This window comes from Rousettus aegyptiacus, unplaced genomic scaffold (genome assembly GCF_014176215.1).
Source record: "Rousettus aegyptiacus isolate mRouAeg1 unplaced genomic scaffold, mRouAeg1.p scaffold_m13_p_2, whole genome shotgun sequence".
Classification (NCBI taxonomy): domain Eukaryota; kingdom Metazoa; phylum Chordata; class Mammalia; order Chiroptera; family Pteropodidae; genus Rousettus; species Rousettus aegyptiacus.
The window spans coordinates 163,408,589-163,418,263 of record NW_023416295.1 but is presented as its reverse complement, the minus strand read 5'-3'; the positions used below and the strand labels follow the sequence as shown (position 1 = coordinate 163,418,263).

Genomic DNA, 9,675 nt, shown 5'->3' with positions numbered 1-9,675 from the left:
GCTGATGGTCGAGTGAGCTCCACAGTAGCATAAGACGACAGTAAGTAGCGAGGACGGTCCCCAAACAGCAGCCTGTTCCCCAGTCACCCGGTACCAGGGCTTTGGTGTCCTGGTGCATCACTCGAAAGAAAACAGCCTCTCTGGAAAGTATTATGTGGAAGGAACAGGAGAAGGTGCAAGTCCTTGGCCCTCGAGGGTCATCAGTATCCGCTTCCCGTGTCCTACCCCATGCTGGGGAAGGACAAACGGAGCCACAGGTGTTGGCCGCATTCCCACTTTTCCCCAGAGAAGAGCTTCTGGTTCAATTTTCAGCTGGCAGATCAGACTTTGCAGAATAAGGCTGTGAGCACCCAGCAGGTCAGAAGAGCCAACGCATTGGGTGGATCCCCGGGAGTTCATTACGCCCGAAAGTGCCACCTGAGTGTTGGTTTGATATGCTTATTGGAGGACAGAAAATGAAACAGGAAAAAAAAAATGGTCCTTGCAATGGAGTGCCACACCGTGACCCTCGCTGGGTTGTTTTGGTATCTTGTTAAAACATACGCATTACCAGAGACCGTTCTTTTCTGGAGGGCGTCCTGCAAAGGGCTGCCTTGCTCGCGCATCATCAGCCGAGGAGCGCGCTTGAATCCAGCCCTCTCTTCTCCTTAGATTTTCTTTCCTGCCGTGTTCGTGTGGCTATTTTGGGAGTCTGGGTGGTTTTCTTTAGATGTCTGTGTTTAAGGTGGGAGAGGATAAAGGGCATTGAAACTAAGAGAAAAAGAGTTAGAAATGACTTAGCTAACTCAGTATTTCTCATTTCTTTCTAAGGACAGTACAAATGACATATGTTCTTAAACCTAATGAATGGCGGCTGCAGGAAGGGGGCTTGTGGGGAGTGCTTGCTGAGTCGGCATTTTTATTGTAATATTGGCAAGACGGTAGCTTGGCATTCCATAGGCTGCCTGCTAGAATGCAGAAATTAAATGATTTTTACGTTTAAACATAAATTAAATAGCATGCTTCGTAATGCCTCTTGTTATAATGGGGTTTTACTTGTGGTATTTTCTTGTCATTTATAGTAGTGAAGGAGAGAGACCCTTTTAGACCCAGTAGATCTTGTTAGACCCCTCTTTTACTAGTAAAGTTTATTGTAAGCACAACAGTCCGTTCCTTTTTCGGAATGGGGTGGGCCCTTGTTTGCCGTTGGTCAGTTCCCAGGTGATGTGAGCGTCGGAGTGTATGGGGGACTGGCGGGTGCCCAGAACCACTCGGCGTTGGTCCGCAGAGGCCATGCTGGCGCTTTTGGCTCATAGTTTCCGCTTTGGAGAAGCTGAGTGATGAAAGTAGGTATTATTTTTAAAAAATTTTCTTAGTTTTTATCTAATCTCATATTCATTGGATGGCTCCTAGGTGCCAGTTTCGGGGTGTTTTGTTTACTCAAGAATGAAGTAGAACTGTTTTCCCATCCTGCTCTCGTGGATGTCTAGATTAGGTGACCCAAGCCTCAGGGGAGAAATATGTTTTCTGGGTGTGAATAATGAATTTTACAATTTATTACCAATTATGGTTTTAGTCTCCAGGCCACTGAACATGGCTGTTTTGAGACCTGCCACATGGCAGACGCCCGGGCCAGTGGCATGGGCCAGGACAGCCACCGCCAGGCGAGGGCCAGCCGCATGCTCATCTGTGCTCGGTCAGGATGGATTTCAGCCTGTCGTTGTCATGACCACGCTGGGCATTGGGGGATTTCCAGGTGGTTCTCTGGTGCACACACTGGTGCAAGGGGAGTGAATCTGTTTTTCACCCTTTAAAGTAGCAACCGGGGAAGTAAACAGCATAAAAGTAGTTTGCGTACTTAAAAATGTTTTTCACTTTTGACATCGGTTAGACTGATTTTCTAAGAATTATGTGAACAAAAATTCATCGTCCAGGGGCAGTCTATGTCAGCCGAACACAAGGCCCCACGGTACCCACGGCAGGTAGCCTTGGAAGGGACCTTGCACAATTGATTCTTTCAGAGTTGCTTTTACAGACGTAACCTGGCTTTTAAAATATTTTAGCTTAGCTTAGAGCTCCCACTCGCCTCCTCACATAGCCCTGTTTTTTAAAAATTTTTTTTAATACTCTTCAGCTCAGCTTTGTTTTCCGCTGTTGCCGTTGATGCCACGTGACTTAAACCACCTGTTACTGAATCGGGCACATCTCAGACTGAATTATCCGTTGCTTTGAATGTAGTGGCCCTCTTAATTATTGCAAAGGAGAAATGAAAAGTAATCTTTCCTTCTAGCTAATTTAGCTTTGGGTGAACTAAATGGCCTTTCCCGTCTCTTCCCCCCAAAAGGCCTTTGAAGCAGCAGAGAATGTGCCCAGCATTGGAATTGAATTCCACAGTGCCAGATGCTCATTTGCTGCCAAAGGCCCACTTGGGAGCCCTTGTGTGGGAGGCTCACAGACCAAATTTGGCCAGAGGCAGGATTCCTTGATTGCTCTATTCAACTACTGGGGAGCCTGTGTGTTGCCCTCTTACTTTCAATTCCTTTTTGTACCAATTTCCCTCCCCCGCCCCCTTTTATTTGCCTTGGTGTTTGGGAGCTGGGCTCCAAGTTCAGCTCACCTCTAACGGCCTAGAGGGTTAAGGAAAGGAAAGAGAGTGACGTTTCCTGGGGGTCAGCAAGCTTTTCCTGTAAAGGGGCAGACAGTCAATATTTTCAGCTCGGCAGGCCGTTTTCTGTCGCCTCTACCGAGGAGTGGGTGGGCTCTGTTCCATTACAGCTTGATTCGGTAAAACCAGGCTGCAGGCTGGATTTGGCCCTCGGGCCATAGTTTGCGACCCCCTGCTCTAAGGGGTTGTGCTGGTTTCAGTGGCAAGATTGATTCCCTTGCTGAAAGCTTGCAGGTGCGCAGCCCCATAGTGGGGGCAGACAGCAGGAAGACATTCTCTAGGTGAGTGCACCATATTCCCCTGAGTAGCCCAGAGCCAGTCTCTGGGCATATTTACTTACATAGCCAGTGATAAAATACTGTGTTTCCAACACAGGGTATAATTGTCACGTGTAATTGAGCTGAGGGTTCGGGCACTAGCTGAACATACCTCTCATCACACTCGTTTGTGATTGTGCTTGCTGCGGGTGGTGGGCTCGGCTGCCCGGATAACCCTTCCTAACGGAAGGACTCACTCTCCCGAGTTCTGGGTGTTCTGCCGGCTTTGGGGGGAAAGCCCCGCCTCGGACACGGTCACACCCCTTTCCCGGAGCAGCTCCCTTCCGGGGTGTGGATCCCAAGAACACTCTTATAAACTTCCTGCACGTGCATGTCCACCCCAGCGCCTCTGCTTTCGGGGACCCCCACCTCCACTCCACCTCGTGACAGCATTTTTTACTTCTCCATCACCATAGTCTCGCATTCTTAGGGAACTGTTTCCTGATTATTTAGTAGAATGACGGAGTGTTGCCTGTGTATCAGGTGCAACAAATGCAAACTAGGTAGATGCACTATTTATTCTGAACATGAATTTGCTATTTATTCTGAATGTCGATTTTATGCTGTATGATACTGAACGTAACGACAAATAAAAGTGAATTGTCTCATCCAGTTTATTCTACGTTCTCCGTTACTGTGTACTCAAGTTTGGCAAAACCATATCAAACTCTAATCTACCCCAAAAAGAAACGTCCCTGAGAGAAGAGGCGACAGATTTAGGATTCGTTTCCCACCACCCTGGTTCCGTCACCCCCAGCAGAGCACACTCGCTCGTTCTCAGAGCTTGACGACTGTGTGAGTAAGCCACCGATGGAAGGCTGGTGTGCGCTTAGCTGGGGGTGGGCAGCAGGGGACACACCTGGAACTTCTGTGCTGCAGACAGTCCCGCCCCCCCCTTGAGAACAAGAAAGTGGTGATCCATCCACACGTTTGCCATCAAATTACCAGCGGGGTCTTAAGGGAAGAAAATACTGACTATTACCGAAGTAGGAGTGTTACGAAGTCAAATCACTACTAGATTTTGGATCAATTTATAAATATTTTGAAAAATTTTTTTTTTTTTTTAAACCCTGTGTATTTAAACACTTTAATATCCTGACCTCTCATCATGCCAGGACCGTGAGCTCGTGTGCTTTTCCCGTGGGTAGCCTGCTGTTTCTCCTTCCGGTCACTCGCCTTCTGGTACCTGTGATGGTGGTGGTGGGAGAGCCGCTAGCAAACCTGTCGCACGTCCTTTCTGGGGCGTGGTTTCTTGGAAACGTGGCGCTGCTCTCATCATGGCATGTTGTCCTAGAGGAAGGGTAAGCTGCGCCTTTGCCTGAAACCAGGACTTCGCCCCTTTCCTCGAGTTGTGAAAAGTTCTTAAGACACTCTGGGGGGTTCCAGAACTTTGGACTTGGCTCAGCAAAAACCCCGATGACGTGGAACAGAGTCGTGTGGGCTGTGAGGTGAGGGGGACGAGGAGGGGTGTGAGGTCGGCCCACCCCGGCTTTTCACTTCTGTGTCCCAGCAGAGATCCTCACACTTGCCCAGGGCTACCCCGCTAGGGACAGTCTGGAAATGTGTGGTGGGTGGGTCGGAGGGCACTTCTGGCATTTTGAGGGCAGGGACTTCAGTGGTGGCGTGAACATTCTGTGTTGCCTGGAGTGTCCTGCATGTCACCACTGTAAGACTGCAGAACATTTTTATCACCAGAAGGAGAAAAACTCCATACCTCCTAGTGGTTAATCCCATTCCCCTCTTCCGTATTCCGTGGCAACCACTAACCTTTCTATCTCTAGGAATTGGCCTATTCTGGACATTTCATATAAGTGGACTCATAAGTACGTGGTCTCTTGTGGCTGGCTCCTTTCACTGGGCATGTTTTCAAGGTTCATCCATGCTTTTGCATGTACCAGTACTTCGTTCCCCTTTAGGGTGGAATGACATTTCATTGCATGGATAAACCACAATTGGGTCATCTATTCATAAACTGATGGATATTTGTGTTACTTTCACTTTTGGCTATAATGAATAATACTCCGAACATGCATCTATAAGTTTTTGTGTGGATATATTTTCATTTTTCTTGGGTATATACATTAGAGTGAAGTTTCTGGATCAGACGGTAAACTTTCTGAGGAACTGCCGAACAGTTTTCCACAGTGGTTGCACCATTTTACAGTCCCACCAGCAGTACGAGAGTTCGTTTCTCCACATCTTACCCAACACTTGTTATCTTTTTGACTACAGCCGTCATAGTGGGTGGGAAGTGGTATCTCATTGTTATCATGTCTTATTAAAATACACACAACCAGGCAAACAAAACGGAATTAAATAATTCATAAGGCAGAAGGTTAATTGAAAAAGCTCTAATTATTAGTTCTAAGAAGTGGATTTTATCTTCAAAGTTTAACCCTTCCTGTGATGAATGGTATTTTTGTTCCCCAGAACAGTAGATTTATTCCACTGACGTTCTGTTCCTTAAACATTTATTGAGTACATTTCATGTGCCAGACATGGTGCTAAGTGCTGAGACACAAGACGAATGAGGTGAGTCCCTGCCTCGGGGAGCTTGTCATCTAATAGGGAAGTAAGACAAGGTCACAGTTACTATCGAGTTGGGTAGAATGCAGTAAGTGCCATCTAAAGGTACATAGGAAGGACAGCGAAAGGTCAGAGGAGGGAGGAGTCCCCCGAGTGGGTGGGTCAATCGGACATGGTCCCTCACTCACAGAAATGAGTCCCCCAGATTAACCAGAGAGACGCGTGAGGCTTGGATGCCTCATACTGCCAAATGTTAAAGGACCTTAGGTTCCCAGAAGGCGTTGGCACTAAGGATTCACAGTTGACAGCCTTTCCGAGGGCTCGGCTGGCTCAGGTGACAGTGGGTGATGGCTGGCTGGTTGGCCGCAGCAGGTCCGGGCCCTCACTGCACCCCCAAAGGGTCACCACTCTCCAGCTGCTGCTCTTCAGAGACCTGGAAAAGAGTCGCCTGTGAAGTGCAGGGAGGACGCGGGACCTTCCACTTGTTGACCCTTTCCAGGTCGAGCATTTGTTTCAGCCACCGGTCCAAGGCCTTGATGGGGTTCGGGACCCACTACCCCAAAATATAGAACCTTGACATATTAAATATCTTAAGCGGAAGGGTTTAAAAAAGAAAAATAAAATGGCAGAAGCATGAAGGTCGCTCTGACTTCTCCCCCGACTCATCTTCCTTCTTCCCTGAAATAGGTCATAAAACTCCCACGTGAAAGTCCCTTCCTGGTACCAAGTGGAAGAAGACACATCACCAGAGATGAGGAATTTGGGGCCAGGAAATCTGTACAAACAAACCTTGTTAAACTAACTTAACCGCTAGCCCGAACCTCTTTGTCTTGTCAATTCTTCACAAATATATTGCTTCTGTGTCTAAAAGTATAAAAGCTTCCTGCTCTGGTCCTTTCTTCGGGGCTTCATTCTCTTGCGAAGGCTCCTATGTCCATGTAAACATGCAATAAAATTCGTATGCCTTTGTCAGTTTACTTTTCAGACCCAGCCAGGGCCCCTAAGATGGCCGAGGAAAACTTCCCTGTCCTACAGCCTAAAATGCAATTCTCCCACAGTGCCCTGGGGACACGTGTGGCAGGAGCATCGAGTTGGGAGGGAAGCTGGTACGAAGGTTAAGGCCACTGCCGGGGGCTCTCGCTGCTGTTTGGAGCTTGGGTGCCCTGGACAAAACGTTTCAACTCTGCTGTAGTTTCCTCATCTCTAAAGGGTCATACTAATATTTACCTTACAGGGAGGTGTGAGGATTAAATTAGATCTTAAGGAAGGTACAAACACCTCACAAAGGTGGCTATTCGTATGGTTACTAAAAAATTCTTTCAGGTTGAAAATTCATCATAAGCCAGGGGTGGCCCTTGAGCTTTCGAGTCAATCAGAAGCCTATTCCAGAGGCAGCCGCCCCAAGCCTTCTGCTGTCTAGCTCTGATCAGCACCAAAGCTTTGTCAATTAGCATAACGGATTGTATTCAAGTTGTCTGGATTGGCTTCGGAGTCTACCGGCATCTCCCACCCTTAAATATAAAAGGCATGAGAATCTAGCACAGCACTTTGGGGGAATGGCACCCTTGGGGTAGGGGTTTGTTACTGGAGCATTTTTGCCAGCTGGTGTGATTGGAAGGTTTAGCTGAATCCTGCATCCAAGATGCTCTCTTGCCCGCCTCACGTGAGTCTTACGCCTGGTGCTGATGGGCCCTTGGAAGAGAGCTGAGAAGGCACAGAACGCACTGAACAGAATGGATAACTTTCCCCCATTTTTAAACATAATGATTTCAACATAGCGCTTGCAGAAATAAAATAATCCGCCCGGGTGAACTTAACCTTGCAATTTGTACTGGAAACTTTTGCATCGGTTGGGTTATAAAACCAGAGGCTCTGTGATCTGGTTATTTTTCAGCCTGTCGCAGCTGCAGGCTGCTATCTGCTACCACAGGCACTACATTTGGCTCCCTGCAGAAAAATAACATCCATAGCACAACGCAAGCTGAAAATGGTGCAATAAAATATTTTTGTAACGTTTCGGTGCCAACTTACAAATACTCAACAACCATGATATAGGCTTGCGGGGGAGGGAACAGCACATGTCCATGGACGTGACGACGACAGCAGCTCTCTGGCTTTGGCTATTGCTGCAGGAGGGCTCTAGAAGCACACAAGCCTAGATTCAAGTATTGTGTTTCCCTGGACCTGAGCAAGGCCATCAGCTCTGGCTGATGAGGTACAAAAGGGCCTGCATCATACTGGCTGTCAGCTTTTCTTATCTTTACACAAAAGGAAGAATTAAGTTTTATCCTTAGCTTCTCAGTCCAGCCCAGTTAATAAACTTCAGGCAGGGTGTACTTTCCATATTCGGTGTGACTAGGGTACCCTGCTACAGGCTTTCCCCTTGGGTGGAAGTCAGTGGGGGCCCTATCTGTGCTCAAGGATCACTAACGAATGGGCCTTCCTTGGGATACGAGAGCAGAGCATGCACTCCTAGGTATGAAAGACCTCATCAAAGGACCGGAGCTCCGAGAGCAAGCAGCCGCTGACGCACGGGCAGAACCCTCCTGGCCAGCAATGTAAACATAACTCTAAGTGCAACTAAAGGAAACACCCTCTTTTTAAGGCTTTATGTCTTACTTTGCCATGGCTACCTCATAAATGTTTGTGGCGGAATTTAGCCCATTTCTCCTCCTTGTGACATGTCGCCTGGTCATGCGGTTGGGTGGGGCAATCCCTGGTTCACCCCTGCCTCTAATTGTCGGAGGCTTCAGCCGCCCACGTGAAAGAAGCCAGGAGCACTGCATGAGAGGTGGCTACACTCCGCTTGCAATACCACGACTGCCTGTAGGCTTACTGCCCCGAGATAACGTTCTAGAAGTGAGCTTTTCTTGGTGCGACGCTGTCCCCTGAGATTTGCTGCGAGACATCCTTCCTTGCACCCCAATTGGCCCCGTCCCGAGGTAAGAAAGCACACTCACCGTGAAGGGGTCGTAGGAAGGTTCTGGGGGAGCCGAGGTTGCGCTTTCGTACATGGGGTTCGAGATGTTCTCGGGCTGGCGCTTGCCAAGGGCTGTGACGTCAATATCCTCTTCTGACTGCTCAAAAGACAAGCACTGGGGCTGAGAGCCAGGATGTCCCCAGGGCAGGAGCAGCTCATCCAAGTCAGCAGGTAAAGCAAGTCCCGCCCGCACCTCCACCTCGGGAACTTTAATCGTACGTCGAGATCTGATTCACATGTAGTAACATGCACCCATCTTAAGTGTTCGGCTCAGTGACCTCTTAATATTCCCACCCAGGTGTGACCACTGCCCGAATCAGCATATAGGGCATTTCCATGGCCCATGCTCTCAAGTCACTGGACCCCCAGCACCCAATCCCGCCAGGGGTAACTGATATTCTGACTTCTATCACCTGGGAGCGGTTCTGCCTGCCCTCGAACTTAATTTAAAAGGGATTCAACAGCGTGCACACTTGTGCTAAAAACGATATTTTTGAGATTCGCCCCTGGAGCATGTCAATAGGCAGCCTATCTGCTAGAAGGATGGGAAGGGATGCCTGGGGGCTCTGCGGTCTTTACCCGGCATGTCTGGAGGGGGCAGTGCAAGGAGAGGGAGGGCCAGGTCCCCAGGGGTCACCCTACAGTCCAGATAGAGGCTCAACAGTTCTAATAGGGTGAAACGTTTCAAATTCAAACAAATAGGCATTATGTTTCGCTGGCTGCAGCGTGAGGCCTCACTGTGTGGGTCCCCAACCCTGTCCCCCACCTCAGAATCAGTCCTGAAGCCCAAGCCAATCATGGTGGGCACCCGTCTCGTGAATCCTCCTACCTCAAAACGCTGGAAGCCAGTCGTTCTCCGGTGGAGTCGGAAGTAAGAATATGCAGCCAAAGCGACGGCACCAATGACCAGGGTGATGGCAAAGAATATCCCCGTCCCCAAGCCAGTGTGGACTGCAGTCTGAACACAGAAAGGGGAGGGGTCGATACCTAAAACTGCTGACTGCCCCAAAGAGCTATGCTTTCCGGAGCCTACCGCATTCTTGCTGGGCTGGGGCATCTTGGAGCAAGTTGGAATAAAAATGATGATAAAATAGTTAACATGTATCTATTCTTCCTACTGCCAGTATCTCTTTTAAGCCCTTTATATGAAAGAATCCATTTGAGCATATAGTAGCCCAAAGAGATAAGAACAGTTATTGTCGTTTCCA

At 48.5% G+C, this 9,675-nt stretch overlaps 2 protein-coding genes across 3 annotated transcripts in view; one reads left to right on the top strand and one right to left on the bottom strand.

Annotated features, from left to right (window-relative positions):
- Positions 1-3,573, top strand: part of NT5DC3 (5'-nucleotidase domain containing 3) — a 49,944-nt gene extending 46,371 nt beyond the window's left edge. For both annotated transcript variants that reach the window (XM_016126998.2, XM_016126999.2), the window contains exon 14: positions 1-3,573. This exon is cut by the window's left edge and continues 700 nt beyond it. The gene's annotated coding sequence lies outside the window, so the exon portion shown is untranslated.
- Positions 1,853-9,675, bottom strand: part of STAB2 (stabilin 2) — a 129,707-nt gene continuing 121,884 nt past the window's right edge. Inside the window, exons 67-69 of the mRNA XM_036237372.1 lie at positions 9,297-9,425; positions 8,448-8,564; positions 1,853-5,920 (exon numbers count right to left, since the gene is read on the bottom strand). Coding sequence (XP_036093265.1) covers positions 5,870-5,920; positions 8,448-8,564; positions 9,297-9,425 — 297 coding nt within the window. The 3' untranslated portion in view covers positions 1,853-5,869. The remainder of the gene's footprint in view (positions 5,921-8,447; positions 8,565-9,296; positions 9,426-9,675) is intronic.